Source organism: Octodon degus, unplaced genomic scaffold (assembly GCF_000260255.1).
Source record: "Octodon degus isolate 3935 unplaced genomic scaffold, OctDeg1.0 scaffold00035, whole genome shotgun sequence".
Classification (NCBI taxonomy): domain Eukaryota; kingdom Metazoa; phylum Chordata; class Mammalia; order Rodentia; family Octodontidae; genus Octodon; species Octodon degus.
The window spans coordinates 3542892-3563895 of record NW_004524611.1 but is presented as its reverse complement, the minus strand read 5'-3'; the positions used below and the strand labels follow the sequence as shown (position 1 = coordinate 3563895).

General features: G+C 48.8%; 1 protein-coding gene across 1 annotated transcript in view; it reads left to right on the top strand.

Moving 5' to 3' along the window:
- Nucleotides 1–21004, top strand: part of Abca13 (ATP binding cassette subfamily A member 13) — a 448352-nt gene that overhangs the window by 24051 nt on the left and 403297 nt on the right. Inside the window, exons 4-7 of the mRNA XM_023714440.1 lie at nt 12735–12877; nt 13364–13389; nt 16595–16758; nt 17015–17145. Of these exons, the coding sequence (XP_023570208.1) occupies nt 12735–12877; nt 13364–13389; nt 16595–16758; nt 17015–17145 (464 nt within the window). The remainder of the gene's footprint in view (nt 1–12734; nt 12878–13363; nt 13390–16594; nt 16759–17014; nt 17146–21004) is intronic.

The window sequence follows — 21004 nt, the reverse complement described above, 5'->3', positions numbered from 1 at the left end:
TCAATTAATAGAAAGATTTGTTTTAATAGTGTTTGTGGACAGGATATCACGTCTCCATCTTGTACTACAAATACAACAACATGCCAGGTACTAATTATTGAAACTGTCCTACTAATCAGTTTTGAAACTGTCTCATTGCTATTTGTTTCTTAATAAAATTAACAAAAAAAAAAAAAAAGAAAAAAGAGATTTAAAAAATTTAATTTTATTATTTCATCTTGAAAGTTAAAAGACAAAAGCAAGAACAAAAATCAGAAACAGGGTCGTTCTGCCCCCAGGAAGAGAAGTCTTGTCTGTACTGTCTGAAGGTAGCTCAGGACAGCCTTCAGCGATGGCTAGGCATTCACTGGGGATGCCCCTGGACAGTGGAAGCCTTGGTTTGTGGGTAGAACAGCGGGTTCTGAGGGAACCCAACTCCCTTGTTCCTGACTTTCTTAGACAGCTTCCTCTTCCTGGAATGAGAGGATTTCAGAGCAAAACCAGGGACACTGCGGACAGCGGATGGAGTGGACATTCCCACAGAGCATTAGGGAGGGTTCCTCTGTTTTGGCGGAACCGGGGATTGAAATTCAATTTTTTTTTTTTTTTGGAGTGTTCTTCTTTTAAGATAAAACAAATGCCACAACAGCAAGTGCCACGGTGGCTTCTGCCTCCCCGGGCCGGAGGGTGCCACTCTGCACCCCTTTCTGCCATCAGGGCCACAGCTGCAGTGTGCAGCCCCCAGCCCTGCAGCTCCCTCTCACTCCCAACTCTTGGGGACTTTCTCTTCTAACAGTTCTGTCCTTTCTGGCCTCCCCACATCCTGGGCATCAGCGTGCTTTTTTATTATTTAAGTTCAAGATTTTTTTAAAAAAATTTATTTGATTTATTGTGTGTGTGTATGTGTGTGTGTGTGTGGCCAGCTCTGCCCACCAGGGGGCGGGGCTGGCCGGCATGTGGTGCTGGGGGATTGAACCGCGGTCCCTGCGCTTTGCTAAGCTTGTTCTAAGTAGGTGCTTTAGACCACTGAGCCATCTCACCAGCCCTAAGTTTAAAATTTTAACAATAAAAAATGATATGGAATATAAGGGAAGATGATAGGAAGTTAACAGTGGTTATTATATGGTTGTTGTCCTCAAGGTAGCCACTCAGATGACAAGATAGAGGCATGCTAAGTTGGTCAAACAATGTAAACACTAGCTGTTCCTTTCAATGCACTAATAGAAATTGGTAGTACAATTAGCTATCATATATCCCCCTTCTTTTTGCCTTTTCCCCTTCCTTTTGAGCAGTTTTTTTTCCTTTCATAGTATTGTTTCCCCCCTTCTCCATTCTTAAACACACCCCTATCCCTAGGAGATCCTCTTGGCTTCCCACCTCTTTCTCTACCACTGCCTCCTTCTGGGTCTTTCTAAATCATCACCTGTGGCCACCTCAAATTCAGTTTCTTAGTGTGCTCCCTTTCCTCCTCCTTCTCCTTTTCCCTCTTCATACAATGTCTTGCAGTTTCCAGGGAGCTGTCTCCCAAGCCCTCTTATTTCTTGAAAGGCTTTGCTGATGTGGAGAAGTCCTGACACCAGAGAGGAGTGATGGGGGGTTTCTCTCCTGCTGCTGGTCCCATTCCTGCCCCCGAGACCCTCACACGGTGGCCAGCATCGCAGTCCTGGCTCTGCCTCTTCTGCAGCCCCTCTTGCATTCTTGTTCCCATCCTCCCAGAGCCCGAGGCCTTTCCAACTCTGTCTGCAGACAGCTCTCGTGCTGCCCAGTGCTTCCTCGTGGGCGACACGGGGCCTGTGCACTCTGAGGAGAGTACGTGGTTCTGGGTTCATTTTCTGGCCCTGTCCAGCAGCTGGGGGAGCTCGAGCAGGCCTGGTTCTGATGCATCTCCTGCCCTCTGTGGCAAGCATGTGATGCTTAATTCTCTTAGATTTTCTTCATGTCTCTCAAGGTAGGTTTGGAGTATGTTTCCATGAAGATCTTCTGTTAACTGCTTTCCTAATTACTTACATATTTTGTATTGTTATTAAAATATTACTCTTTAAAAATTATACCATGCTGTTGTTACTTGTATAATGGAAGTAAAATGAACTTTAGAAGTCAGCACTCTTGGGCCGTACAGCGATATTTACGAGCGACTTCAGTGCGCCTTAGGGCACCTGTTTGCCGTCAAACATCAGCGTGGCCAAGACACAAAGCGCTTCCCTTGTCTCCCCGCACCCTGCGCCCCCATGTCTATAGATCCCCCCTCCACCCAGCCCCTTTTCCAGATTCAGGGGGTGACTCACTTCTTTCTGTTATTTAGACTAGATTGCCCCTTCTAGACTTTCACGCAGAAGATCAGAGGCTTCTCCCCCATGTCTGCATTCTTTCAGCCAGCAATGTTTGGAGCTTTATCCCCGAGGTTGTGTGAATCAGCAGTTTGTTCCTTTTGATTGCTCCATAGTACTCCGCTGTGCAGGCAGGCCCTGATTTGCTCGCTCCGCCCCCATTCCTGGTCAGCTGGGCTCCTCTGAGCTTGCCTGTTTATCACTAAATATAATTATGTATATTATTTAGTGTACATTAAGTGCTAGGTCTTTGTGTGGGCAGATACTGTAATTTCTCAAGGGTAAGACCTTGAGGTGGAGTGTAGGGAAGAGCGTCTCGTGTGCTCCCCTCCACAACACACTTCCAGGTGGCGCTCCAGACGGCCTGCGGGTTTCCAGTCCCAGCACCGGAGCAGCTGCAGGATGGTGCTCTCCCCTTGAGTTGACAGTGACTGTTTACACACTTTTTTATTTTTGTATTTGAGGGAAGGGTCTACAGGGTGTTCAGGGTCTCACTACTGGATGGGACTCGTAGTGATCCACCTGCTTACAGCTTCCCGAGAGCTGGGGTTACAGGTGTGTGCCACCACGCCAATCCCAATGACCCTCTCAGGGTGCTTGGGGGTGAGGCTGGCACGGCAGGCCTGGGGATCGAACCCCCGGCCCCTGTGCCTGCTTGCAGGTGCTTTAATCTGCTGAGCTATTTGGCTGGCCCTGGCTGACAATGATTGGGAACATTCTTTTCAAGTGATTATTTGCCATGTGGATTGTGTGTGTGAAGTGTCTCTTCAACTCTCACAAATAGAAAAAAATCTTCATATTTATTTATTTATTTTTTTATTTTTTTTTAATTTTTATTTATGAGAGAGAGAGAGAGAGAGAGAGAGAGAGAGAGAGAGAGTGTGTGTGTGGCCAGCTCAGCCCACCAGGGGGCGGGGCTGGCTGGCATGTGGTGCTGGGGGATTGAACTGCGGTCCCTGATGCTTTTGCTAAGCTTGTTCTAAGTAGGTGCTTTAGACCACTGAGCCATCTCTCCAGCCCTTCATATTTATTTTTGTCTTATTGAATTCTTAGAGCTCTTCACATTGGGTGCGTTCTTGTCGGCTCATGTGCTGTGAGCACTTGCTGACCTGTCGTGTGCTGCGGCCTTGCTGTTCTTGTGGACTCCTTGTCTTCTCAATCACTAACTGCGCTCCCGCCCGCTACGGCTGATGCTCTGTCCGCACACTGGCCCGTTATGCTGCATCAGGCTTTTGCAGGAATTTATAATCGGATCTGTTTGAATCTGCTTCGTGGATTCCATGTATTTCCTAAGTTGTTCTAATAGCTCTCACTATGTGCTGTAGTTCTAGGTTCTCAGCCGTGAATCTTTTCGTGGATTCCATCACTGCTCTAAGTGCCTCCCTATCTGCTCTAGAATCACTTAGTATTTCTTTTGTTATAACAACCACAGGTGGTCGCCTGAGAATTATTTCTGATTTGATTTTGTTCTAAAGCACCATTCATCTGTCTTCTGTCATTACCACTTCAGAGAGTCCAAGTGGACAGCTTTTAAATCCTTTCCCCCATTGCCCTCTGGGTTGGCCTTTGGTGAGCCGGAATGTGTGTGTGTGGCCAGCTCAGCCCACCAGGGGGCGGGGCTGGCTGGCATGTGGTGCTGGGGGATTGAACCGCGGTCCCTGTGCTTTGCTAAGCTTGTTCTAAGTAGGTGCTTTAGACCACTGAGCCATCTCACCAGCCCTGGTTCCTGTGTTGTTGCTTGTAAGTTGTGTGTGGTAAGGAGCTTTACTGCTAGTATTCAGAGCCCTTAGGAAACGACTACTTCTCAGAGATGTCTTCCCGGTGTAGCTGGCCTTCAGGTTTTGAGTCTGTTGCAAGCTCCTACCTCTTCAATTTGCTGGGGACAAGAAGTTGCTGCCTCCTTGGCCCAGCCCCTGGTTCTTTTGGCACTGGGAGGAAGAACAGCTGATTAGGACAATGACATCATCTTGTCTGAGGTGGTACAATCAACAACAAGAATAATGTCAAACACAGCTTAGAAAATGACAAGGTGTGGTAACTATTAATTTTTCCACCTTTAACCATAGTAACTAGCTTTGTGGTTATATAACAAAATCTAAAGTGAACCAGACAATTGTAGGCAGTAAACAAGCCCTTAATCTAGAGTGATTTAAACCCTAGGGGAGAAACTTTAGAAGGCTTAAGGGGAAAAACAGAAATGGCAGAAGAGGAAGAGATTAGTAGTGAGGTCGGAAGACAAAGGAAGACCACACAAGCTTTGGGAAATCAGTGATGAAGGTACTGGTGATGTGTAATGTGCTCTCCTTCACCTTCTTTATGTTAAGCTACTGCTTGTAGATGTTTTCTTTAATCCTTACCCCCCCCCTTTTTTTGTGGTACCAGGGATTGAACTCAGGACCTTGCGCTTGCCAGGCAATTGCTTATTCTACTGAGCTATCTCCCCAGCTCTGCAGATGTTTTCTGATACAAGGTCCAAACTCTATGTATTTCTCTTTGGGTTCTGCTAGACTGCATCCAGCAATGTTTTTTTTTTGGTACCGGGGATTGAACTCAGGACCTTGCACTTGCCAGGCAGGAGCTTATGCTGCTGAGCTATCTCCCTGACCCTATGTAGTAATTTTGTGCTCTTGGGTTTTTATTTGCTTCAAGTCTAAAATGTGAACTGATTTACATGCTGGTTCTACCTTGATGCATCAGTTATTTGTTAGTCAGATGTTTGATTGCTAAATATATGAAGGTTTTCCTAACATTATTGACTTAGCAATTCTACTGTGGCTTGGGAACTCACTCCACCTGATTAGAGACTTTTAAAATTTGTTGAGGTCAGTTTTCTGAAAGAATACTGAATGCTGAATGTGTGCCTGGAGAGGCCGCTTGCTTTCTACCCTTGGTGCAATGCTGCTCTGGTTAGCAACGTTGTGACTGATTTTTCTAGTGTTGTTTTCTAGTGCAGTTCTATGAGGCTTTGCTTCATTTACTTTGGAAACTTAGTGAAATGTTTTCATCTCAGGATTATTGTGTTTTCTCCATTGTCATGACATGGTAGACACTTATGTGTATTAATGTATGCATATATGGTGCATTATGTTAAACATTAATATGTATTCAATGTACCATGTGATATGCGTGGTATGGTCCCTTCCAAGGAGGGGATTCACTATGGAGCTTGGACTCATGGGGATCCTCCAGTTTTGAGCCTCCCCAGCGCTGGGATTACAGGTATGTGCCACCATGTCTGGTCTCTGTGGCTGACTCAGCACACCCAGGGGCTGACCCAACAGGGCATGTGGTGCAGGGGATTGAACCCTGGTCCCTGCACTTGCCTAAGCAGGCACTTAGTCTGCTGAGCTATCTCTGCTGAGCTAATCCTCCATCACAGATTTCAAAGCCACTTCACCCTTGAAGTTCCTGTGGGTGAAAGGTGGATGAGGGCAGGAGCAGAGGGGCCTGGAGACCTCCTCCTGGGAAAGCACGCCCTCAGACCCTTCCTCAGAGGGAGCAGCACCGAGTGTAGTTCCCAGTAGCATTCTTGGGAGGATGATTTCTGGCTGTGTTGGACCGGATCCCAACCCAGTAAGAACCTACTCTAGTCATAAGTAACTCATGATTAAAAGTTAGTAAAAGGCACAATGAAAAAAGCAATGACCCCACCACTTCTGTTGCACGGGGCGTGGTGGGTGAGTGGCTGGTGCTGGCGGGAGTAAGGACTTACCAGCAGTGATGGATTATGAGAAGGTTCAAAGGTTCCCATGCACTGCAAGAGGGCAGAGGACCAGGGCAAGTGAGGGCTGCACCGGCAGGGGTAAAGGCTGAGATTTTTGCATCTGATTTTAACCCAGGAAGTGCCTGGAAACGCCATGTTCGGGGTGTTTTCTCATGTCACAGTGGTTCTGTTGTCATTGGTTTCAGTTCCAGGGAAAGCAGGTGCTGCAGAATCCCTGACACCCCAAAGCTGACGCGGGAAAGGTCTACTCAGCTCACATTTTGTCCAGGTTTCAGTCTATAATCAGCTGGCTCCAAGGCAGTGTGGGTTCGCAAGCTGAAGACAGCAAGAGTGAGCGAGCAGGGGAGAAGAGGAGCCTCTTCCTGTTCCTTATATTGCATTCAGGCCACTGTGATTAGGGTGGTGTCAAGACAATCAGGGACTGATTCGGTGAACAGCCACCCTTAGTCCCAGGAGCACACTTGACATCCAGCCGCCACTGACAAGCCACACCTATGACCACATGAGGCCTTGGGGACATCTCAACAAGCCATAGCGTTTTGCCCTTGGTCCACCAGACTCAAGCACATCTCTTTATGCAAAAGGCATCTAGTCCATCCCTAAGAGTTGCCAAAGTCCTATCAGTTTCAGCCTTGCTGAAAATTCTAAGTCCAAAGACTCCTCTGAGATTTATGGCAAACTCATAGCTATAAGCCCCTGTACAATTGAAAACAAAGTTGACTACTTCTAATGTTTAGCGGCACAAATTCACATTCCAAAAGTTACGAACAGGGTGATAGCAAGGAATGGGGACAAAGCAAGCAAAAAAATCCTGCAAGGTAAACATTAATTCCCACATTTCCACTTCCTGCATCCCTGGCAATGTGGCAACATGGGAACTTGGAAGGGCTTGGGGGCCTCTTCCCCGATGGCATTGCTGGTGGCTGTAGCTGCCAAGGCTTCTCTCCTGGGCCTGTTCCACTCCCTCCTTACAGCTGTCCCCAGATGACCCACACTCCTGGCTTCTCCAACATTCTGGGTTGTCACTGCACCTTCAGCTTCACACCCACAGCTTCACACACTGCCTCTCGGGCTCACACTCCTGGCCTCCCAGGCCTTCTTGTGGAATGTGAGTGGAAGCCTTTCTGACCCCACAACTCTGGCATTCCGTATGTGCCTGAGACCAGGACCACATGGAGATGTTCAGGGCTGCTGTCAGCTGGAACAGTAGCTGGGCTTTCTTCTCTCTTGGTTTCTGGGGTCCACTGGCTGTGAACCAGATCCTGAGGAGCAGCTTCCCTACGTCACCAACCTTCTGGAAAATGGTGCTCTGGGACTTTCTCTTCAAAGCAGTCTTTCACTTTTGAAGTCTTGAGGCTGCAGAGCGGGGAGATTGTCGCTTCTCATTATGCACTCGGGCTGTCTTTTTTATTCTCCATCCCTTTCTGGCAAGGGAGATCTCCTTAGATCTATCTTCGCAGTGTACAGCTTTACTGGAACTTTCTTCCCGGCCAAGCTCATAACATTGTATGGTATTCTGCTGGGCTCTTCACTGTTGATTCTCAACCTAGATCTGGCTAAAAGCCCCCAACAATAGCCATGCCACTGCTTCAAACTTAAGCTGCCTTGACATTTCTTCTGCCAGATTAGTCCACTTCCCTTAATCTTAGTCTCAGGTAAACTCTGTAGGCATGGCCAAAGTGCAGACAAACTTTCTGCCAAAAGCCATCATGCACATGGTCTGGAGCCCAGCAGCCGGTGCAGCCCTTCTTCCCAGCAGAAACCTCCTGAGGCTGGTCTTCACTGGAAGAATTTCTGTCAGCCTTCTGGTCTCCTGACCAGAACCTCCCAAACAGAGCAGCCTAAGGTGTGGCAGCTCTTCTTTTTCAGCCAGCATCTCCAGACCTTTCCAAACTCTTCCTACCTGCCATTCCCAGAATCTTCTGAACCACACAGTCAGGTATAGTCCCAGCGATGACACACTTCTCTGGTACCAAATTCGACCAGAAAAGTACCAAAAGCTACTTTTCTGAATGCTAAGACAAAAATACCTGACACCGAGAGTTAAAAGGAAATGGTTATTTAGCTCGCAGTTTGTAGAGGGTTCAGCGAGTTGTGGCATTACGCTCCAAGACTGAGGGCCAGTCAGGTTACCCGACGATGGCCGTGCCGTTCGGGCTGCGAAGTGGCTGTTCTGCTGCAGACTCACCACTCCGTGGCAGAGCAGCCTTTGGAGAGACACAGGGAAAACAGTCCCGCTCCCTGCGAGCGGCTTGCTTGTTAATGTTGTGCTGAGCGGGCAGCACGGCCCACCCAGCTTGCAGCGCTGGTTCTGCCCTTGCTCACTCCTGTCTGCAGCCCCTGCCCCGTAGGCACACAGAATGGTGGCCTTACTTCCCAGACGGATCTTCTAAGAGTGACACTGCTTGCAAAGCGTTTCCGCCTCAGGGAAACTCTCGCTGGTTCTGAGTTCTATCTGCAAACTGAGCCTAAATAAGGCGTCTGAGGCCCCTCCCGCTTCTGCATCTTCAGACCTCTCAGGGACTGCGTGCATGAGTCTAGGTGTGGCATCTAGGTCCCTGGTGTTTGAGCGGCGGCTCTTTGTGCTGGTTTGATGTGTGAGGAAGACATTCAGCCGCCCTGTCAAGTGGCTTGTCCTTGTCCTGCATTCGAAGGCTCCTTTTGGACCTCTTCTCTGCAAAGCTTCCCCCCCCTGCAAGGCGGAGTGTCTAGGACAGAAGTGCGGACACAGCTAGCTAGCCTCAGGAGTGGGAGGCGGGGCTTTCCCTCGTGGGCAGGAATGCCTGGCCCCACCCTTGGATCAAGGATTTGCTGTGTATCTTGTTTCTTCTATAAACAGCTCTTGTGTTAGTGATAATTCATAATCTGGTCTTAAAGGACCAACTGAGGTACTTTTGAAAGACTAGAAAGAGCACATAAAGCCAGGGCATTGTTATGGGCGGATCTCATTTGAAGTTTCATTTGTCTCTATAATCTGATAATTCTGCAGTTGTGCAGAGAGTCTCACGTTTAGGGAGGGTGGAAGAGCTCAGGTCATGGTTTAGGTTCGCAGGATTCAGAGGTCATTTTTAGCTTAAAAATTTTTTTTCTCAGTCCACATTTGTAGTATGTGGTGACTACATCCGTCGTGGGGAGCTGGCGCAGGGACGCGGGAGGAGTGTCCCTTCTCCCCTCCTCCTCCGCCTGCCTTTGGCTCTTAATTCTCTCCCTTTTGCAAAAGTCTTCTCTCTATTTCCTGCTCTCTGTCTTATTTTGCTCTTGATTTATTTGAGATTCCAGCAGGGAAGTCACAGCTGATTGAGCGAACATGTATTTCTTCATCCCCAGGATGCTGCAATCTAAAAGCCACGGAGTTTATTTTATTCATCAATAAATGTTGGCACTGTTGACTCCACTCGCAGTTGTGAAAGTCCAAGGACTGTTTGTGGGATGGGTTTTATTATAGCTCATTGTCATGCAGGTTTAGTTTTCTTTCATGGTAGATTTACGTGCTGATAACTGTTGCTTTATTGTCACAGTTCTCTAATTTGTAAAATAAAGGCGGAATTAAACTCTAAATGGTTCTATAGTAATTTCCTCCCAACTTTGTTTTATTCTTTTGAATATGCTGAATTTCATTGAACACTTGGGTACTTTAACAAGCTCCGTAGCAACGCATGCCACGACCCCTACGTTATCTCAAATCGGCAGTTCTTATGATTAAAAATAAATTTGAGGGCTGGTGAGATGGCTCAGTGGTCTAAAGCACCTACTTAGAACAAGCTTTAGCAAAACCCAGGGACCACGGTTCAATCCCCCAGCACCACATGCCAGCCAGCCCGCCCCCTGGTGGGCTGAGCTGGCCACACACACACACACACACACACACACACACACACACAAATAAATAAATAAAATTAAAAAAAATAAATTTGAGATCTGATGTAAACAGGTGCACAGCGGTGATTTCTAAGACCCTGAAAATATTTTCTCTTTTTCACTGGCAAACTTTTTCCTTACGTATTTATAGCCCTAAGGAAGAGGCAGCAGCACCACTTTTGCTGGCCGACTGTCTCCACTTCCCTGCAGCGCTAGGGCAGGCCGCGCGGTTTGTGCTGGAGCTGCGGGGCCGTGGGCTGCGTGGGCTGCGATGCGCGTTTCTGGGTCACTTCCTACTCATGGTGGGGACGGGGCAGGAGAAGCCCCTGGAGGAGGACTTTCAACACGCGTCCCAGGTGGCCTCTCCCGCGCTCAAACCAGCCCTGCGGGTGCAGTTTTAGGAACCCTCTGTTCAACGACGGTGGAAAATCCTTCCCCAAACATGCTTTTGTTTCTCTATCGCTCTCCTAGAAGTGGAGAGCGACACTATTCCTAGCGTCTCCTCTGCTCCGCGGCGTTACTGTCTGTTTTGTGCGTTTAAAACATCTCGCCTCTCTCCTCTTTTAAGAGGAACTTTGAAAAATGGAAAAATAAAATTAAAGGTAGGTCAACCGGAGAGAAATTTTCTACAAAGTGATGAAAGATACTGTCTCTGTTACTCTTCTCTCGTTGCTGGGACAAATACCCGGCACTCAGAATGAAGGCAGGAAAGGTTTATTTAGCTCACAGTTACTGGAGGCTTCAGTCCTTACTCAGCCAGCTCCGAGGCAGAGCGGTACGTGGCAGAGGGCAGCCTTGCATGACGAAGAGCAGGAGCAAATGGGAGGAGGAGCAGCAGTGCCGCAGGGAAGAAGGCTCTCTGTCTCTTTTACGTTACATTCAGGCTGTCTGCCCCAGGCTAGGTATAGCAATCACATCTATAATCCCAGGAGTATTAAAACCCATAATCCCAGCAGTACTCAGACCCATAATCCCAGCCTTGGATCATGCATGAATCACAAACTATAGAACTGCACCTCTGTATGACTGCATGAGGCTTTTGGGGGACAAATACATATAAACCCTAACAGATACTATAAAATATAAACAACTGCATTTATTTTTTTTTATATTTATTTATTCATTTATTTTGTGTGTGTGTGGCCAGCTCAGCCCACCAGGGGGCGGGGCTGGCTGGCATGTGGTGCTGGGGGATTGAACCGCAGTCCCTGTGTTTTGCTTAGCTTAGCTTGTTCTAAGTAGGTGTTTTAGACCACTGAGCCATCTCACCAGCCCCAACAACTGCATTTAAATGAAAAGAAGACCGTAACCAAGTCAATAGGAAACAAGATAAAAGCTTGCAGGCAGCGTCCCTGAGCCTCTGCCCTCTGAATCCCGGGTTTACGTGAAACCACTCCCTTTGTTTGCAGGAGTGTAAATTGAGCCCAGAGTTCTTGTGCTGCGCTATGGACCCAGCCCTTTCAGTTTTTATTTTGAGACAGGTTCTGACCAACTTGCTCTGTGCCTAGGCTCGGCTTGAACTTTCGATCCTCCTGCCTCAGCCTCCCAGCGTGCTGGGATTACAGGTGCGAGCTACCACATCTGGCTAAAAAGAAAACCCCCCTTTTAACCAATAACCTTTTCTCGCCCTTGTCTTCTTCAATACTTTGCTTTTTCTGTCTGCAGCCACAGGGCTGCTCAGATTTCAAAATTCCACTTGTTCATTGCCGTGCAGTAGGACATACTTGACTGTCTTCAACATTTCACTCTGCAGCCTTGTTCTAACCTCTTATTAGCTCCAGGGTATTGTTTTGGAGGAGTCAACTCTTTTAGAATTTTCTGAGGTAATTGGGTCTCCTAAAAACAGACAGTTGTGCCTCTCCGCCTTCTCCCTTCATCTCCTGTCCTCTTTGTATCTCCCTGCATCTGCCAGGACTTATGGTCAGGGTCAGGGTCAGGTCAGGGTCAAGTCAGACTCAGTATTAGGTCAGGCTCAGGTTGAGGTCAGCCGTAGGGTTAGTCTGACTTTGGGAGGCTGTGGGCTGTGCTGTCCCTGCCTCTCTTCTCTTCTTCGGGGAGACTCAAGCTGTGCCCTGCCAGCTCCCTCTTGCTGCTGTTCCCCTCTAAGGAGCGGAAGCTTCCTCTTTTCTCATTGATAGAATTTTTTTTAAACCAGGAGTGGCTGTTCTGCTTCAAGAGCTGTCTTTTGGGCACTGACTTCTGTGATCCTGTGATGTCTCTTTTCCAGACTTGATGGGCCGTTTTGCAGAGATGGGTTACAGAGTGTTGATAGGGAGTTTCTTTAGACTTGACTTGAAGACACACGTGCCTGGCGGAGGCTCTCCAAGTTCCCTGCTGTCTTTGTTCCCAGCCGGGATGCCTGTCCTGGTACCCACCAAGGTCTCTGGCGATGCTGTGACTGCACAGCTGGGCATTTTGCTCTTTGGGTCTCAGGGGCGCTCTCAGCAGCGTGCTGGCAGCTGTCCAGGGCTCCTGACCTCTCTGGCCCTCACCCTGCCCTGTCCCTCGTCCTGTAGAGGAAACCGCTGTCCCTTTCCTCTGGCAACTATCGGCTCCAGGGACAGCGAACACCGGAGGCCCAAGGCGAAGAAATGAAAAAGCAAAGAAAAACTCACAAAAAGCCGCTCTATGAGTAGTGTGTGCAAGGAGAGCAGTTTTCCAGTTGTAAACCCGTATCTCTTCCTTCCCAGCGATAGCTCACATTTTGGAGGAGGGGCCTGTCCTGGCCGTTTAACAGAAAGCACTTTGCTTTTGGCCCCAACAGCCCCAAAGGCTTGGGGAGGAGACTGACCGAGGCGAGAGAGCCCCACTGTGGAGTCAAATCCATTCACTCGAGGATTTTCTAGGTTCCAAACTGCTGCTGACGACAGGGCGGTCAACAGCCTGGGCTTTTTAGAAGAGATGCAAGACCTGGCCGAGGACATTTACGAGACGGCGAGCAAGGCGAAGCACCTGCAGAGGCTCTGGGGAGAAAGAGTCCAGGCGCCAGGCAAGTGACCGCTCGTGCCTGCGGCCATGCCCAGTTGGGCACCCTGGGAGCCAGGGAGGCATTGTTGTTCAAGTATTTTCTCGTGTACTCTATAATCCAGAAAAAAATCTGAAAAAAATCAGAATTTCACTTTCTGTTCCACCTTCAACAGTTTCCTTTCTTTGCTTCTCCGTGTTTGTCCTTCACACCCTCTCCACCTTGCTCTGCCTGCTTGCTGGCTTTGGTGGAGTTAGCGACTGACCAAAGCCAAACTATCCTGTACGAGCCGCTGGGACTTGGGTTACCAGTTATGTTTTCTTCCAGAAAATTGTGTAATGTCGCAGTGGCCTGGGGAGGGACAATGCTAATTTGCTAAGGCTTTCTTTCTCTTGGCAACTGTCCTTGTCCTTGGGGCTCTGGAGCTTCACTGGACCTGAAAACTATGTCACTCAGCATGTGCTTTTGGGCTGGAAATTGAACTAATCTCTTAAATCTGTTTTATTGTAGATTCTTCTGGTTCCAGTTTTTTAACAGTGAGTATCTTAATAAAAGTTCGAGTATCTGTTAAGACACTGCATTATATTTAGTTCATATTTTCAAATGATTTGATGCTTGTTGTTGTTTCTTTGACATGGGGTCTGGCTCTATAGTTCAGGCTGACCTTGAACTCCCTGTGTAGCCCAGCTGGGCTAGGAACTCAGAGAGATCCTCCTGCTTCAGCCTTCTGAGTGCTGGTATTACAGGTGTGCACCCCCACACCTAGCACAAGTGATTTGGTTTTATGTAGTATATATGTTGGAGGCGTACTTGGGAGCCACATTCCCTGCAGACTCCCAAGATGAATGTCAGCTCCTTAGCCTGGGCTCCGGTGGCTGCTGAGGCTCACAGAGACCCTCTGCTGGATGCGCTCCATTCACTCCGAACTTGAGTGAGCCTGAGATTTGATGTTGACTCATGCCCTCTGACCCCACGGAGCCTCCGGTACCTCGCCGGTCATCTGCGGGCGTGGCTTCTCCTCCTGGCTGCCCCAGGGACCTGTGCCTAGGTCTGGATGCTGCTGTGGTTGTCACTGCTGGGGACAGGTAGGGAGGCTGGTGCTGGCTGTGGGGAGCATAGGCCGGAGCTGCTGCCGGCACCTTCACCAGAGATGAACCAGGTGGGGGCCTCAGTGCACAAGGATGGGGGCAGAGTCGGGTGCAGCCCTGGCGTCGGGCTCTTCCTTGGCGTTGCCGGCCCATGGCAGCAACAGCTACACACGTGCGTGGCCCTGCCTGATCCTAAGAAGGACTTAGTTTAGGAAAGAAGAATGTATAATAAAACTACTAGAAGAAAACTAAAAGAATCCGAATGAGGGCCGGTATGAGCCAGAGATGGCAGCCTGTCCGCGTGTCCTTGTGTGTAACCCTAGGAAGCAGTCACCGCGGGGCTGACAGACACGCACCAGGTCCAAGGGAGAGTATTACGGGCCATGCAAATGAGGAGTCTTAAACTAGAGAACTTAAAGACAGGAGACGCCGTGCCTTCCCCTGAGCAAATTAGCACTTTTATGTATGTATATAGTTATTTCTTTTTGGCAGAACCGGGGATTGAACTCAGGCCCTTGCGCTTGCCAGGGAAGTGCTTATTGTACTGAGCCATCTCCCTGGCCCCCAAATTAGCACTTTTAAAGGAAATTATGAGACCCACTACCTGTCATATTGTCGCCCAATGATACCATCAGCAGGGAGAGCCTGAGCTTGCCTGGCAAGCGCAAGGGCCTGAGTTCAATCCCCGGTTCTGCCAAAAGGAAATAACTATATACATACATAAAAGTGCTAATTTGCTCAGGGGAAGGCACGGCGTCTCCTGTCTTTAAGTTCTCTAGTTTAAGACTCCTCATGGATGCAGTAACTTTTGAAAGCAATGCCCGACATCCTCTGTCCCCACAGTCATTCTGACAGCGTGTCTCCCTTGTACAATACAAGGGAATTACAATGATATTGGTTAGCAGTGACGGGTAATTTTAGTGTCCTAAAGTAGGGCCAGCAGACGTGGACGGCTTATTTAGCCCGGCTGCTTCTGACGGACGCGGTGTGTGGATCACGTGACCGCGACATGCGGAGGGCGGGGAAGGCCGTGCCGTGTCCCTGGTGTGAGCGTGATGTTCCGATGTTGGCAGCACTGGGGGCCCGAGCTGAGGAAGTCCTAGGACGGCAGGTGACCGTCCTGCTGCGGAATTTCTAATGCTGAGGTCATAGTTTTGGTGTTGCTTTGAGTACAGTGGCCACGGGGAGACTGTGGGAAAGGGGTGGCGGGCCCGAGGTGGACCCCAAGGGTCTTTCTGGACACGGTGCTGAATGCAGGCAGACGGAACCGGCCAGGCAGAGGCAGAGGCTGGCAGTGGGGCTTTGGCCAGGGTAAGGCAGTGTCAGCGTGTGCCAGGGGATGGAGGGTGGGCAGGTGGGGGGGGGAGTGCGGCCTCTGGGTGATCGGGGCAGCAGTTCCTGAGGTCCTAGGGGTGCGGGCTAAGCTCGTCGTGGTGGTGGAGCACGAAGGCAGGAGGAATCCACCCCAAGGTTGCCTGTGAGCCATGTACCCGGCTGGAGCAGAGGAGGCCAGCAGCTTGGGTTTGCAGGGATGTGAAAGGAGACCTTTGGGGACATCTGGGGAGGGAAGAGGCAGTGAGCAGGGAGAGCCTGAGCTTGGGCACTATCTGAGAAGGGGAACAGGGAAGAGGAGACCACTGCAGGGCTGGGGCGGGAGGCAGGCTGGGGAGAGGGAAGGAGCCACTGACCCATGCTGCAGTGGACTACCAGGGCCCGGTGGTGGGAGAGGCCCTGGGGTGGCACATGCAGTCAGGGCCTGGGCTGGGTCCCCGGGTGGGTACGCGTGGACACAGGGCTGGCAACCCTGCTCAGAGCCTGAGCACAGAGATGGGCAGTGGGGTGTGGTGAACTCCTCTCCTCCACGCCTGCCTGTGTCCCTTCCCTGCCCTGTGAAGGAGACACTTGGGGGACCCCAGAACCTAGAGCCTGGCAGCTCCCTGCCCCATAGCCAGGCATTTTTTTTTTTTTTTTTTTTTTTTTTGGTCTTTTTGAGACCAGAGCTCACTATGCAGTTTAGGCTGGCCTTGAGCTCACTTTGTAGCCCAGGCTGGCCTCCTAATTCGCAAAGATCCTCCTGTCTCAGCCTCCTGAGTGCTGGGATCACAGGAGGCACGTGCCACCATGCCCAGCTAGGCTTTGGCTTTTATATCTGCTCCTCCTGGCAGTGAGGTCCGCCGTAGAGGCTGGAGACCGTTTCCGATTTCTTCTTCCCCTCTTTGCTGTCCTCTCCTCTCACTTCCTGCGTCTCTCCCCTCCCCTTCCCTCCCCTCCCTGGCTTCCTCCCCCTCTCCCTCTCATCCCTGGCGTTCCCTCCTTCATTTTTACTTGCTGCTTTGCATTTTTCCTTCCTGTCTTCCTTTCTTCATTTCCCCACTGCTTTTCCTTTTGAGACTTCATAATCATTTCAAATCAGGTTTTTCTAATTTTTTTTGTGTGACTTGATTTCAGACTTATAAAAAAAGTCATCCATAATTAAAAAACAAGCAAACAAATAAAAAACCCTAACAGAATGGTTTTAAGATTGTGTGTGTTCAACACAGTGACACATGTTGACATAGGTCTATGTGTTTTTTCTGTCTGTCTGTCTGTCTGTCTGTCTCTCAGTTAATAAAACTAAAAGCAACGACTTTTGGCACTTTTCTCCCACCGCCAGATGAATCTCAACCACACCGAGGAGGTGCTCGAAGAGCTGGAAATCCTCCAGCAGCAGCCGCATCTCTGGGCTTTCTTGCTCTCACCGCCAAGACTAGGAACAAACAGGGTTCGCTTGGGAGATGCCGCACAAGCCGTGGAGCACCTTCTCCGGGCAGCTTTAAAGTAAGCGGAAAAGTAAACTACAATTAAGTGCAGGTGTTGATTTTTCTGCTTATTTCTAGTGGGAAAACACACATCACTGAATCATTGTTTGATAAAAGAAAAACTCCACAGAGATGTGTCCTGCAGACACTTGGGGCCCTCGCCCTTGCGCCTCTGTCCCCCGCCTGTCTGCGCACGTGTGTGTGAGAATCTGGGACCACGCTTCTTGTCAGCTGCCAGCCGACGTGCTGCTTTGACTTTATTTTCCTTTTTCCAGTTCTGTAGCATCTCTGGACAATCTAGATTGGCTGCCACGCAACACAGAGCTCTCCCAGGTCTCTGAAATCATGCTGAACGCGACCATCTCAGCGCTGGCTTTCCTGCAGCAGCCTGGAGGATGGGCCACTGGTACGTGCCCTGGGGGTACTGCGGGGTCGTGATGTCCCTTGTCTTCAAGGTAGTGACATCAGCCTGGGGCTGGGATGTGCTACCCAGAGAAGCGGGTCAGTTATAACACCCAGAACAGGCAAGAGTCACTCACGCTAAATTAAGAAAGGGCAGCCGCAGAAGGAGAATTGGGAGCTCCAGGCGGAGCTGCCCCTCTGCCCCGCTGGAATCCTGCAGGTGTTGCGCAAAAAGGGATATTTGGAAAATTTTGGAAAATGACCCATGAAACTGTACTTCCGATTTGATTTGAAACTGTCTCATTGCTATCTGTTTATCAATAAAACTTTGAGGGGCTGGTGAGATGGCTCAGTGGTCTAAAGCACGTACTTGGAACAAGCTTGGCAAAGTGCAGGGACCGCGGTTCGATCCCCCAGCACCACATGCCAGCCAGCCCCACCCCCTGGTGGGCTGAGCTGGCCACACACACACACACACACACACACACACACACTCTCTCTCTCTCTAAATAAATTTAAAAAAAAAGTGCTAAAAAAAAATAAAACTTTGAAAAAAAAAAAAAAAAGCAAGGAACAGAATCATGCTCCCAGCCACAAGGACTAAGGTAAACCTTAGGAAGATGGGGACGTTTTCCTCAACTCATAGACAAAAAGTCATAGGGTTGTAAGATCTGAGGGAAATAGCCCTTTGTGGTGCTTGAGAGTCTATACCTAGCAATGTTGGAAACAGGCTCCCAGGACAGAAATAACCACCAGGAAATGCCAAACATCAGCAGCTCATTCAAATGGAATAAACTCTGCAGAACCCAGCAAGGACCTGCATAATGTATAGCTGCAGCAGTACTTTAGGGAGCAATGAGAAGGAAGATGTGCACTAATGGTGTTCGGACAGGATAGCATGCCTGCGTCTTGTGCTATGAACAACCACTAAGAAGACAGCAATATGCAATATATTAATTATTGAAACTGTCCTACTAATTGGTTTTGAAACTATCTCATTGCTACTTTTTTCTCAATAAAATTATTTAAAAAAAATTGGTTTTTACAAAGGCCACCAGAAATTTGTTAAGGTAACTAAACGGAGACTCTTCAGGCTTTGAAAATTATTGGTCATGGTTCTGTTTGGTGAATAAAGGAGCAGCTACCTGGAAAGTTATGCTAGCCTATAGTCATTAATAGGAAGCCCAGTGACATTCTTATCCTTATGGGAGATACCCCAATAAATGTTCTTAATATGTATTATTGTGATACATTTACTTTGGTCAAAAGATTAAGTTTGCTATACAATGAGGTTTTTGACTTAAAGATACTCTGGCACAAAGGTTTTTTTATGGCTATGACAATTGACTGTTATTAACCTCATGGTGTATTAAATATATTCATGTCCCCCCCCAAAAAAAAAGTGATATTTGTAATTGAAAAGTAAGTTACTTGAAAACTCTTTGACTTGACGTCTTTGAAGCCTGGAGCAACCTTCCCTCTCTCTCAGAGGAAATATTGAGGAGCAATAAAGGAGCAGGGGAACGGAAATTTGATGGGGATTTAGCCACCACCTGAATAAGAAGCAGGAGAGAGTTACCTGGTGTGTGCTTCCGTCCCTCCTTCTCTTCCTCCCTCCCTCCTTCCTCCCTCCCTCCTTGTCTCCCTCCCTTCCATCACTCCTTTCTTCCCACCCTCTCCCTCTGCCCCATCCCCCTCTTTCTTGCAGTGCTGGGGATGGAATCTGGGTCTTACACATGCTATCCAAGTGCTCTACCACTAAGCAGTACTACACATTCTTTTGATGACCTAGAATATTTGTTGTGGTTTGTGTCTAGTTGTCCCTAACAGCCTCATGCAGTCATGGGGCAGGCTTCTAGACTTTGTGATTACTTCATGATCCAAGGCTGGGATTGTGGGTGTGAGTGCTGCTGGGATTATGGATGTGAGTGCTGCTGGGATTATGGATGTGAGTGCTGTTGGGATTATGGGTGTGAGTGCTGCTGGGATTATGGGTGTGAGTGCTGCTGGGATTGTGGGTGTGAGTGCTGCTGGGATTGTGGGTGTGAGTGCTCCCCTGGGGCCAATGCCTGAATATAACATAAAGGGGACAAACTTGCTGTCTGTTGCCTTTGTCATTGCTGCTGTTACTCCTCCCTTTGCTCTTGCTGTTTTCCACCACCATGAATGGGTGCTCTCTTCCATTTGCCACTCTGCCTTGGAGCTAGCCGAATATGGACTGAAGCCTCTATTAACTCTGAGCTAAATAAACCTTTCCTTCCTTAATTCCGGGTGTTAGGTATTTGTCTCAGCAATGAGAGAAAAGTAATCGAGACAATATTAGTTCTTAAGTTGTCACCTTGGCCTGGTTATTTTACTTTAAGTTTCTTCTTACTGTCTCTTTATCTGTTTTCCTAAGGGCAACACGGTGAGAGAAAAATGAAGGACAATTTTCTACCATTCCATTCATCCATTTGTCTGTCCATCTGCCCCAGACATCTGTTTACCCACCCGTCCATCAAATCATTCACTCACCACCCATTTGATCACCTGCTCCTTAATCCACCAACCCACCCATCCACCCATCCATCCATCAGTCCATCCATCCATCAATTCATCCATCCATCCATCATCCATCCACCTACCCATGCGTCTATCCACTATCCACCATCCATTCATCCACCCATCCACCCACTCACCCACCTATCTGTTCATCATACATATACTTACTCATCCATCCATCCATCCATCCATCCATCCATCCATCCATCCATCCATCCACTGACTCCATCTATTTATTCATCCCCTCATTCAGTAGATACCCACTGACACTTTCTATGACCAAACATTGCCCAGGCATTGGGAATTCACAGTTGAGTATGACATGGCTCTTGCCCATCAGCAAAATCCTGCTTTGTAAAGGAAGGAGATAACTCAACAAAGGAAAACAAAGGCCAGGGGTAGGGATCTGAAGGCTTCCTCAGGAAGAGCTTCTGGGTGGAGTGTTGAAGGATGATCCTTGTTCATCAAAGATTCAACGAATGATTGAATGGAATGATTCCCCATCAAGATTGCCCTTGAAGGAAAAGGAAAGAGAGTATGGCTTGTGGGCCTTGTGGAGGCCGAGGCTGCTGGCCATTTGTTATTTCTGGGGTGTAGTGGGGTGTGGGAGGGGCTCAGAAAAGGTGCTCAGGTCAGGTAACAGTGGCAAACAGAGCGGTAGTGGGCATGGTCCTGGGCGGGTGAGGGGTGCGTGACCCGCAGGCAGTCCTGGTGCCCAGGTGCTGGGCGTGAGTCCTCCGTAGGCTGCTGATGTCCAGAAGCGCAGGCTCCTGAGTTCTGGAGGTGCTCGCTGCACAGCCATGATGCAGGGAGTCTGCTGCAGGACGCAACCTGACAGGATACGTCTGCTGCCCAGCGCCCCCTCCTGGCTGTGACCCAGCCCCGGGAGACCCCTTGAGGGTCTTTGCGTGCTCTGTGGGATGGCACTCAGACCAGTACCAGTCACTCAGCTCTCACCCCGCGGCCCAGCAGGAACGACTGTTTCTCATCTGCAGAACAAACCTGAGAGGAGGCAGACAGGCGGCACACCACACTGAAATTTTCTCAGTGACCTCAATTACAGCAAACTCATTTGGAAGCTCAGAGTTTTGTACAGCATCCAAATTATAGTGATCAATTTACTTTACAAGGGGCTGCGCAATTACTGCTAAGAATGTAATTAAAATATACAGCCTGCTCTGTCCTTGCCAGCAAGTTAGAGGCCAGGATACGCAAGACAGACATCTAGAGGCCACACCTCCCTGTCTTCATCCCTGTGGTCACCAAGAAGGTTCTTTTTTTTTTTATCTTTTATTTTATTATTTATTTTTTTTCAAAATTTT